The 12,328-nt window shown below is 36.9% G+C and overlaps 1 protein-coding gene across 1 annotated transcript in view; it reads left to right on the forward strand.

Annotated features, from left to right (window-relative positions):
- Nucleotides 1-3,427: 3,427 nt before the first annotated feature.
- The window catches only part of CNGB3 (cyclic nucleotide gated channel subunit beta 3), a 187,263-nt gene continuing 178,362 nt past the window's right edge, over nucleotides 3,428-12,328 (forward strand). Inside the window, exons 1-2 of the mRNA XM_019973506.2 lie at nucleotides 3,428-3,740; nucleotides 7,514-7,595. Of these exons, the coding sequence (XP_019829065.2) occupies nucleotides 3,630-3,740; nucleotides 7,514-7,595 (193 nt within the window). The 5' untranslated portion in view covers nucleotides 3,428-3,629. The remainder of the gene's footprint in view (nucleotides 3,741-7,513; nucleotides 7,596-12,328) is intronic.

Below are 12,328 nucleotides of genomic sequence, written 5' to 3' on the forward strand. Positions count from 1 at the left end.
ATGGCATTGAAACATGTATAATATCATGTGTGAAATGAATCGCCAGTCCAGGTTCGATGCAGGATACAGGATGCTTGGGGCTGGTGCACTGGGATGACCCAGAGGGATGGTATGGGGAGGGAGGTGGGTGGGAGGTTCAGGATGGGGAACACATGTACACCCATGGCAGATTCATGTTGATGTATGGCAAAACCAATACAATATTGTAAAGTAATTAGCTTCCAATTAAAATAAATAAATATAAATTTAAAAAAATAAAAAATCAATAAAAGACTTATGATTTTGATAATATGAAAAACTAAATTAAAATTCTTCCTTAAAAATCTTTCCTGCATATTTTTCCTCTTACAAATACACTTTTAAATGCTTAAGTATTTTTTTAGTTTTATTGAAGTATAATTGATTTAAAATGTGTTAATTTCTGCTATATATTAAAATGATTCAGTTATGCATATTTTTTCCATATTGTTTTCTTAAAATACATAACTGTTATCTCAAGGAAATCCCCAGGTTCCAGAAATCCAGAAGGAAGAAGTATTAGATGTGTTAACTCAGGCTGCCCTGGGTGTGGATAATGTGGAGGGTGGTCTTGGAGCTGAAAGGCTCTGGTTTTAATTGGCAAGTGCACAAGAGAAGTTCACTAAAAACTCTATTGAAAACAAAATCAAAGCACCCTTAAAAAAGTACATTCTTGCTGGACTGAAAAAAAATCTGTCCAACAGCACAGACCATCAAGGAAGTTTGTTTGGGCTCTGGGTAGGAAAATAAAGTTCTCCTTAATAATTTTTAATGTTGAATCTCCCTCACACTGATTTGGGATTCGAATTCACACACACAAAAAGGGTAGAATAAGCAGATTTTTTAGTAATGCAGAAATAACCACCAGACGTAACCATAACTAACAAGATTGTAAGTCGCGAGAAGAATCAAGCTTAAATGTGTCGCAATATACAACACAATGAAATGGTAAATATGTCAGGGAAAGGCTGTGTGGTCTAACTTTACTGTGGAAATCATTTTGCAATATATACGTGCATCAAAACATCATATTGTACACCTGAAACTTACAAAATGGTATATGTCAATCATACCTCAATAAAGCTAGGAGATTTTACTTTTTAAAATAAGGCATGTTAAGGAATAAGATTCCACCTATTAATATGCAAGTATTTTTGCTTCACAAACTACAGGCCCAGATTTTATTTTATAAAAGTAGCTCTTTTTGCATTTATGTAAAATATTTATTCTCCAGAAAACCAAGTAAAATGTAATTAACCCATCAGTATTTTAATGTTTCTGGTGTCCTTGGAACTTGATGTAGTAAGCAAGATCTCACTTCAAAAGGATTTTCCTGTTATGAAAAGAGCATTTTCTATTATTTAAATTACTTCAATTCTTTTTTTACAAGGGCAGAACAAAGTTTTGCAATTGAAATATTCATTTCATCTTTTTTTTCTACAAAAGTGTTTGATATTTTTTAAAAAGCTAAATGGTTAAAAGATAGTATTTTTTAAAAACTGCAATATTTCTTTCATAATTTGGTTAACAGCTAAATGTTAATCTGTCAAACTGTGAAAGAAATATTCAGATATTTTATATAGATGTTTAAACTGGATCACATACAATGAAAGAACACTATTTTTGATGACAAGGTGATACTCGAAGTGATGCAGCAAAGGTTCTGATAGAAATCATCTTTCCAGCTATTTAGGGAGACAGCAGAGATGCAGGAAAATATTAGTGAAAGAAATGGCATATTGTGGTGCCAAGTGTCATTAAGAAATGCAAAATCTAGATTCTGTGAGTGTAATATATTTAATTAGTTTTGAATTAAAGCAGAGATATAGGGGAAACCTAGAGCTGTCAGATCACACAAAGGGCTTCAGTTAAATTCTATTCAGCAGGGGTTGAGTTTCTACTCTATATGAAGGCTCTCTGGGGGCAAAATAAATGATGCATAGTGTCCTCCTTCAAGGAGTTTAGGTTTATTGATTCAATGATTAATCAGAGAAAAAAATTAATACTAGTGAAAGATATATTTTTAATAATTTAAGAAACTAATAATCCAACAGAATTATCTAGACTTATAAAACTAAGAATCACATATATAGTATTCATAATATTTCAGCAATTTGTAAGAAAATAGGAAACTTGAAAGAAATTTTGGAGCAGATTGCTTCCTAGCAATAAATTACATTTCCTCTAAAGTGATATTCGTCAAACATACTGTCTCTGTGTTATGGGCTCAGTAGTGTCCCCTCAAAAATTGGTGATAAAGTTCTAATCTCCCATACCTCAAAATGTGACCTTATTTGGAAATAAGAGTCTTTAAAGAGGTCAATTAAAATAAGGTCATTGAGGTGGGCCTTAATCTAATGTAACTGGTGTTCTTATGAGAAGACAGAATTTGGACACGAACACGAACAGAGGAAAGACACAGGGAGAAGATGATCATCTACAAGCCAAGGAGAGAGACTGATAACAGCTCCTTTACCACAGCCTTCAAAGGAAGCCCCTTGTTATCTTGATGTCAGACGTCTAGCCTCCAGAACTGCGAGAAAATACACTTATGTTGTTTAAGTCAGCCCAGCCTGTGGCGCTTTGTTATGGCAGCCCTAGCAAGCTAATAGTCTCTCTGCTTTATTCTAATGTAACCATCCTCGTGCATCGGAGATGGACGTTTAGGCTACTGGGAATGGGGAATACTGTCTCACTTTCCATTATATTTTCTAAAAAAATATCATTAATCTAATCAAATAATAAAATGCCAATTAAAGAAAATAATCACAGGAAGAAAAAAAGAGAAAAAGTAGTTACCTCACAGTTCAGAACTAGAAACGAGGACTTTGGGGGAGTTGCTTTATATCATAAGCACTTCGTTTTTGTTCAGTCGCTCAGTCGTGTCCGACTCTGCGACCCCATGGACTGTGGCACACCAGGCTTCTCTGTCCTTCAGCATCACCCAGAGCTTGCTCAAATTCATCTCCACTGTGTCGGTGATGCCATCCAACCGTCTCGTCCTCTGTCATCCCCTTCTCCTCCTGCCTTCTATGTTTCCCAGCATTAGGGTGTTTTCCAGTGAGTCAGCTCTTCACATCAGGCGGCCAAAGTATTGGAGCTTCAGCATCAGTCCTTCCAATAAATATTCAGGGTTTATTTCCTTTAGGATTGACTGGTTTGATCTCCTTGCTGTCCAAGGGACTCTCAAGAGTCTTTAATCATTTGCATGTATTATTTTAACCCTAAATTCAATAGATGGAGATAGGTAGGTGGGTAATTACAGAGAAAGAAAGAAAAATAAACCAATGGGCAATGTGCCCACATTTAAATAACCATTTAAACAATTTAAATCAACAATGAAGTTTTAATTCTCACTTCTAAATTATTCACAAGGGTATTTTGACTCTCTGAAGTGCATAAACAGAATTTAAATCACCCAAGCAGAAGTAATTTGCTGCTTTTAAGCCAAAGCCCTGACTAGCTAGAGAGTTGCCTCTAGGAATTAACTAGGACAAAATCCTGATTAAACAACTAATTGGCTTGTCTGCTAATGAAAAGAAAATCGAAGCACATTTCTCTACCTTGAGATACAGAGTCATAAAACAGAAGTTTTCAGAACCACCTCAGAGATGTTTAAATCACTGACAGTAAAATTCAACAAGGTGAAGCCTAGTGAAGGAAGCAATGAGAATGTCCAAGATCCTGATCCAAGCAGTGAGTCGCGGCAAGCCACAGGACAGGTATGTGCCCCATGTCCCTAAATCACTCCTGATTCGCTTCACTTCTTGGCTGGGAGAGGGATTTTCATAAACACTGGGATATGTGATTTCTCTGAAGTTTTACCTGCTACCGACTAAGTCATGGACTGTTCGTCTTTGGGGTTTATCCTCATCATTTTATATACTGCATATATTGGCTTTAAAATGGACTAATGCGTAGAAGACTCTATTACAATTTGGAAAAACCAAGTAAGACTTCGCTTTGTTGATTTTCACTTCTGCCATCATCCAAAATGAAACTGTTTCTCAAATATTAAGCATGGTATATGATCTATTTCCAACAGAGAAGGTCAAACATCCTGGTCTTAGTAAACTATATTTTAATGGTGGTTTCTCTAGACCAGAAGTTCTCAATGAGGAGTAGTTTGCACTGAGGACAACTATCAGTATTTGAAGATATTTTTTGTTGTCACAGTTGAAGGGTAGGAAGTTATTGGTATCTAAAGGGGAAAGGCCAGAGATGCTGCTATAAATCCTAGAATGTGCGGGAGAGCCCTTTACAACATAGAATTATCCAGGTTAACACTTTAATATTACCAAAGTGGAGAAACCATGCTCTGGAAAAAATATTTTCTTAAGTTCTAAGTCTGTTCACCTTTAAAATAAAGATAATACCTGCTTTGTAGCCTTGGTATACAAACTAGAGACAGTATAGAGAAAGCATATAGTAGGGCAATTCTTATTACCATTATTAACCATTTGTATCCTTATGACAGATTTAAGTCCAAATGATAATCATATGATCAACATTCACTTACAGCTCTCTAAAGAACAATTTTCATGAATTACTCACTAGATTTACCTAAAATCACAACATAAGATTTTTAAAGCAAGAATTATTTTCTCATCTAAGGGAACTGGATGAAAGATGTCAAGTACAAACAAGAAGGTACCTCAGGGACTGGCATAGCATGGTCTAATGATTCAGGTTTAAATGAGCCTAGAGTACATAAAATATCAAGATTACCTAATGTTAGCCCTGGAAAATTTGCCTTCCTTTTCTGATTAACACTGACCGTTTTTGCAGTGGAGAGAATTGGAGAGAATGTGCTTAGCATGGCTTTACGAGAGTGTCCTTGACTTCTTTCTAATTCTTGTGTCAAAATAAATAATCTCACACTTTACGAGTTATTTATATGTTTAAAAACTTATAGACGGTCACAAATGTTGAGCTGGGTACTTCCCTTCCGCTAGCCTTGTTGTGTTTCTCTCTGGGAAAGTCATCACAGCGATGCTTGCCAACTTGCCAACTATCATGATTATTTTCCCACAGAGCACATAAAAAATAGCTAATACATTATTCTCTCGGAGAACATAATAGCTAACAGGAATTACTATGTGCCAAACAAAGTGTTGTCCCTTTTCAAGCACTATTGTATTGAATACTCACAATACCCACGGGCCCTGTTATAATTTGCTATTTACACATCACTGACAAATTGCAGACTCTGAATTGGAACCCTGTTCTGGCTGATTTTAGTGCCTGAGAACTAAATAATTAGGTTATGTTTCTACAGAACAGGAGAAATAGTAGTTGAATCAACTTTTCGAAATGCTTAACCTACAGGGGGAAAAAAAGAGATGCTAGAGACAAGGCAAAGTAAACACAAATTCAGGAGCTGTCTTTCCTTCAGAAACATTAATACTGGAGAGCTAGTCAGAGTAGACCCCGGGAGAAACGCTCTTACACATTCTGTGCCATTCTGACGGCCACAATTTATGGATGCTCATCAGGAAGTCTGCTAGCATCACATATCTTAAAAGTCATATTAGGGAATTATTTGAGTCTACTTTTTCCAATAATATGTCAGTAAAAGGAAAATAGTTTTTTATCCAGTTTCAACAGTGCTAAATGTTAAAATTGACACAAAGTTAAACCCCTATTTTCCTCTACAGAATATAACCTTTTAAAATGACATTTAAACAACACATTTCTGAAATACAAATAGATTATTTCAGTCCTATAAGGAAATATCTAGGAATGAATAAATCAATTTGCATTGTATTTTAAGTGTCATTTAAACAGTTAATTCTCAAACCAAAATATCATAGGTAATTCAGATTTGTAAATAGTCATTAAATCAAAAATTGCAAATTCACATTTGTCCAAACTCTCTCTCATACTCCAGAGTAAGGCATTATTCACATAAATTTATATTTATGTACACACAAAACTATGATGAAAATGTTAATGAATAATATGACGTAAAAGTACTTGATTGAAGTCAGAAGGCTTTGTCACTATTTCATAATCTATCCAGAGATCCATTTTCTAGGCAGTTAATCAATTCCTTATTCAATAATATAAGAATGGTAATAGCTGCCTTGCCTAACACGTATGTTGTTACAAGGCTGAAATTAAATCATCTAATTCATTTGCTTTTCAGTTTAAAATGTGTCTGATATACAGTGTCTAAAAGTAATGTCAAGATTCATATCAAGGCTTATAAGACTCTCAAGACCCCTTCCTTCTTCATTGGCCTCATAGCCTCACATGTTTCCCTTTCTGAGCACTTCCGTGGTCTCCCTTCACCTATACACACCTTAGGCTTTTGCTAAACATGCATCCTCTGTCTGGAGTATTTTCCATGCTTTGTCCATCTGGAAAACAAAAATCTCATCTTGATTTGTAAATTCAAGAGTCACTTTCTCTCTAACAGTGTCCATCCTTTCCCTTCCACTCCAGTAGAACTGACCGCTCCACCTTTAGCCCCACCTCTAGGGTCCACAAATATTTTCTCATCATCTATAACATTTCTTGTCAGTTACATTTGTGTGTGTTTATTCCCCCTGCAAGACTGAGAGCAGCTTGGGAGCCAGTTTTTCTGTGCTTTAACCTTATCTCTTGATTCACTCTGTCCCCATAGGAAAATCTTCAGGTATACACTGGCCACATCCAGCGAGATATACTTACATTTCAAGGAAAGCTTAAGTGTTCAGATAAATGAGGAGGCAGAGGCAAATGAAATCGTGGAGGGAATAAAGAAGAGAGCTGTGAGTAAAGACACCAAAGTGCTTTCTTCTCTCCATCACTTTACCTTCTATCACCAAAGACTTAGCTCAGAACCAATGTTCAGGTTACGGGAAGTGAGAACCAGAATTGTGAGAAGCATGTGTCACGGAGAAGCAGCAACCACACCAGAAAAAACAGACTGTGGCCAACAAACTGTTGATGTTGAAGCTGATTATCCAATAGTAGAGTCAGGAATATCCATCTAAGTGCAAGAACTATCACTTTTAGTATATCATAAACAAATGATCAGTTTTGATGATAGGCTTGATAATGAAATGAAAAACTCATAATTACATTCAACTTCATTTTTATGTAAAATCACATATTCAGTTTAGTTCAGTCGCTCAGTCGTGTCCAACTCTTTGCGACCCCACTGACTGCAACACACCAGGCCTCCCTGTCCATCAGCTCCCGGAGTTTACTCAAACTCATGTTCATCGAGTCAGTGATGCCATCCAACCATCTCATCTTCTGTCATCTCCTTCTCCCACCTTCAATCTTTCCCACCATCAGGGTCTTTTCCAATGAGTCAGTTCTTTGCATCAGGTGCCAAAGTATTAGAGTTTCAGATTCAGCATCAGTCCTTCCAATGAATATTCAGGACTGATTTCCTTTAGGATGGACCGGTTGGATCTTCCTGCAATCCAAGGGACTCTCAAGAATCTTCTCCATCATCACAGTTCAAAATCACACGTACAGTCTCTATTTTTTTTTCTCAAAGGGAGAAAACAAAAATGAAAAGAAATGTCTCAAAACCAAGATGCCACCAGTCTCAGCTGAAGAGTCACAGACCAAAATCCAAGGTAAGACCCAAATTTGTAGGAAAAAAAGTAAAAAGTATATTTCTCTGAAATGTATTGTCTGATGAAGCACACTATTCCTTGACTAGATATTACCTAGGGTGATGCTTGAGACAATGTGAAAATATGAATATTTACAAAAATTATTTCTTCATTCAGTCATTTATTCAGTAGATGTCTTCTTTTTCACCTATCACATGCCAGGCACTGGCCTGTGAGTTAGAGAAACAGTGATAAATAATTTGGGTTAAGTTTATATTAATATAGCAAATACTTTTTCAGATAAATGTTATGAAAACAATAAAATAGATGTGGCTTGTGCGTGTGTAAAGGTTCTGTGTTCCTCTGCCAACTCTCTCCTCTAGAAATCTTGTCTCCTCCTAAGGCTGCCACATTCATTTCTACATTGATGATTCTAAATTCATATCAGACCAATTTCTTTTTTAAGACCCTGTTCAATATTTTCCAAGTAACCACTGGACAAATATACCTGAATGTTCTACTGCCATCTCAAAGAAAACATGACTAAAATTGAATTCCTTATCTTCTCCTTCAAATAAGCTCCCTCTCCTGATTTATTTCTATTCCTGGTTCTATCTTTTTTTTCTTTTTCAGTCTCCTGGGCTCAAAACTTAATTGATGTTTTATTCCTCTGTCTAGGCTGCCCTATAAAGAAAATTAGCCACCAAATCTTCTTTCATAAGGGCTCTCAAACCCACTTCATTCCTTTCCGATCCCAACACCAATACTATCCTTATTAGTAACTCATGCCTGCATGACTCCCAGGCCCTAAGTGATCTCTTCTGATTAGAGCTCTATTTTACCCAATCTTTCTCCTTTTTGTCCAGCTCTCAACAGTATTAGCAGATTACTTTTTCAAAATTAATCACTATTTTGATCTCCCATCTCTGCTAGTCTCTTCTAAAGAACCTTGAGTGCCTCAATATTGCCTGCACGACAAAATCTAAATTACTTCACCTGACTTCGCAGGATCTAATCAAATCTACTCCCAGTCCCTCTTTCCAGCCCTTCTCTCCTATTTCTCCTGAGTAGGAACACGACCACCAGGGAAACAGAAAAATGGTAGAGGAATCACTAGAACAGAATATGCTATTGTTAAACAATAACGTAATTATTGTCACAAAACTAGAGTAAATGTCTTAGCTTTTCATATATTGGACAAAGGTCTATCTAGGATAATTTTTAATGATTCTCTAGTTTTACTAGAATAAATCTTGGGGCTGAGGCACAATTGACTTTTCACTAGCCAAAATTCCTGTCTATAAAGAGGAAAAATAAGAAGAATATGAAAATTACAAACAAGATTGTAAATGAACAATCACAAGAAAGGTTGTAAGTAAACAAATTACTCCAAAGTAATATCAACACACTCAAAAGCTGAAGAAATGGTCCCACTGCCATTATATCTGACTGCTCTCACTTAAGAGAAAGACAAAGTGTCTATGTGAAGAAAATAAAAATGTAACAGAAAACTGTAGAATAATCTTGAATGACTGGAGGAAAATAATATGTTCCCAGTTTGAAAGATAACATTGTGGAAATAAAAATCTATTTTTATAGTTAAGTCATATTTCTATTTTTATTATCTCTCTAGTTTTATTGATTTTGTTTATCTATTTTGAAGTATAGTTCTAGATTTTTATTGTCCTTATTAGAATGAAGAGAATACTTACTTTTCTCTATAGAAATCAGCTATTTTGTCCACTATCATTCTTTTGCATTTTCATCTCCTCCAAGATAACAAAAAAAAAAAAACCAGTGTTTATCAAAGAGTCAGCGTTTACCATTTATTTACCTAAGAAGAAATAAAAAAAAAAGTGAATGTTCTGCAATGTTTTTCAACATAAATGTAGTTTAATATCACAAGGAATGATGCTAAAGCTGAAACTCCAGTACTTTGGCCACCTCAAGCGAAGAGTTGACTCGTTGGAAAAGACTCTGATGCTGGGAGGGATTGGGGGCAAGAGGAGAAGGGGACGACAGAGGATGAGATGGCTGGATGGCATCACTGACTCAATGGACGTGAGTCTGAGTGAACTCCGGGAGTTGGTGATGGACAGGGAAGCCTGGCGTGCTGCGATTCATGGGGTTGCAAAGAGTCGGACACGACTGAGCGACTGATCTGATCTGATCTGATCTGAACTCATTACTAAAGCTAGGCTCTTCAATTAGATTATTTGATTTAAAATATTTACTATGATGTGTCACTGAAAGGGAAATATTTAATAAGCATAAGACTCTATTTCTGATAAAAGTTCACATATATAAAATTTCCTCAGAAAGTAAGACTCCTATACCAAGATGATATAATTTAAAAAACAAAAAATGTGTTCTTGACATTTTTTTCCCTCCCATTTTTTGTTTTGCTGAAAGTTTTCACTTTCATCTCAGGTTCAGAGATGTTAACAAAATAAGCCACTCGTCTACAAATAAATAATACAAACATTTGTTAGAGAATTATCTAGCTTACTTTCAATAAACTAACATTAAACAGAAAGAGAAACAGAAAGAGCAGAAGATACACCACCAAACTGGGTTTTGACCAACATCCAGACTGAGTCCCGAGTCACAGCGTCTGGAGTCCCAGCTGGGAAAGGGTCCCGGGCAGCGAGGCCGCACCCTGGGTGGGACTTCAAAGACTGCAGTTTGGAGTTCCCGCTTATAATCCCAGGACGCACACCGATTTCAGCATCCATCGGCGACCAGTTTGCAGCTCTGGTTTCATGTTAGTTTTAGCGTGTAAAACTTGGACTGTTGCTAAGGCTGGGACCTGGTTGCCCTGGCCCCCTCCAGGTCTCAACAATCTCAAGGCTCCACCCCCATCTTATCTACGGTGCTGCAGCTCTTCCACTCCCAGCAAACAGTCACTCTCAGTCTGGGCAGTGTCCAGGCAGGTTAGAAGCAAGGTCAGAGACCCCCTCTGCTTTGTCTCTGAAGCCTAAACAAGACTATTTATTTAATTTCCCTAACACCTTAATGAAAACAAAACTTCAACCAAAAGACACCTCTCTGGATCCTAATTCCTCTTTGACTATTGCCTCATTCCCATGTCCTCCTTTAGAGTAAAGACTGCTTGAAATAGCTATATATACTTGTAGTCTCGGATTCCTGTGGTCCCTTTCTTTTTTACCGAAATATAGTTGCTTTAATGTTCTATTAATTACTGCTGTACAGCAGTGACTCAGTTACACATATACATACATTCTTTTCCATATTATTTTCCATTATGGCTTATTATAGGATACTGAATATCGTTCCCTGCGCTATACAGCTGGACCTTTTTCTCTTTTTTTAATTTGACTGCACCTGGTCTATCTGTGGCATGTGGGATCTACTTCCCTGACCAGAGATCAAACCGAGGCCCCCTGCCTTGGGAGCACGGAGTCTTAGCCACTGAACCACCAGGGAAGTCTGTGCACATCTTTTCTACAAAGCCACCCTACGGCTGGACCTTACTGCTTGTCCATTCCACATGGACTAGTCTGCATCTGCTGATCCAAGGCTCTCACCAGCCCTCTCCCTCTCTCTCCCTCTTGGCAAGCACCAGCCTATTCTCCGTGTCCCTGTTTCGGTTTCTGTTTCATAGATAGGTTTATTTGTGCTGTGATTTAGATTCTACATATAAGCGATACCACATGGGGTTTGTCTTTCTCCTTCTCACTTATCTCACTTAGTATGATAATCTGTAGTTGCATCCAGTTCAGTTCAGTTCAGTCACTCAGTCCTGTCCGACTCTTTGCAACCCCATGGACTGCAGCACGCCAGGCGCCCCTGTCCATCACCAACTCCCAGAGTTGCATCCATATCACTTCAAATGGCATCTTTCATTTTTATGGCTGCATAGTATTTCATTGCATATATGTATCACATCTTCTTTACACATTCATCTGTCAGTAGACATTTAGGATTTTTCCATGTCTTGGCTATTGTGAATAATGCTGCTATGAACATGGAGGTGTGTGTATCTTTTTGAATTATAGTTATGTCTGGATATACGCCCAGGAGAGGGACTGCTGAATCATTTGTTAATTCTATTTTTAGCTTTCTGAGTAACCTCCCTTCTGTTTTCCACAGTGGCTACATCAACTTACATCCCCACCAACAATGTAGGAGGGCTCCCCTTTCTCCACACCCGCTCCAGCTCTTGACATCTTCTTAGCAACGATTTAAGAACATTATTTAATCTTCAATTTTTTTCAAAAGGAATAGAAGGTTTTTCTGTAGATCATATAAGCATTTTCACTGCATACAATGAACTGTGGTTAACAAAGGGAGGTACTGAGGAAGAGAAACACCCTACAGTAGAAACCAAGTCTACATAAGCCAAAGGAAGAAAAAACCCACAAAACTGTCAAGATGATTCAATTGATTCAAGATGATTCAACTATAATTCTGTTTTATTATCACCTTTTTTAGGTTTTTATTGAAGTATACTTGATATACAATGTTGCTTTACTTTCTGGTTTGCAGAAAAGTGATTCAGTTATACATAGATTGTGTGTGTATATATATATATATATATATATATATACACATATATACACACACACATTCTTTTTCATGTTCTTTTCCATTATGGTTTATCACCGGATATTGAAGATAGTTCCCTATTCTATACTGTAGGACCTTGTTTGTTATCTACCTTATGTATTGCACCTTGTATCTACTAATCCCAAACTCCTGATTTATCCCTCCTCCACCCCCTTACCCCTTTC

The sequence above is a fragment of the Bos indicus genome, chromosome 14 (genome assembly GCF_029378745.1).
Source record: "Bos indicus isolate NIAB-ARS_2022 breed Sahiwal x Tharparkar chromosome 14, NIAB-ARS_B.indTharparkar_mat_pri_1.0, whole genome shotgun sequence".
NCBI lineage: Eukaryota > Metazoa > Chordata > Mammalia > Artiodactyla > Bovidae > Bos > Bos indicus.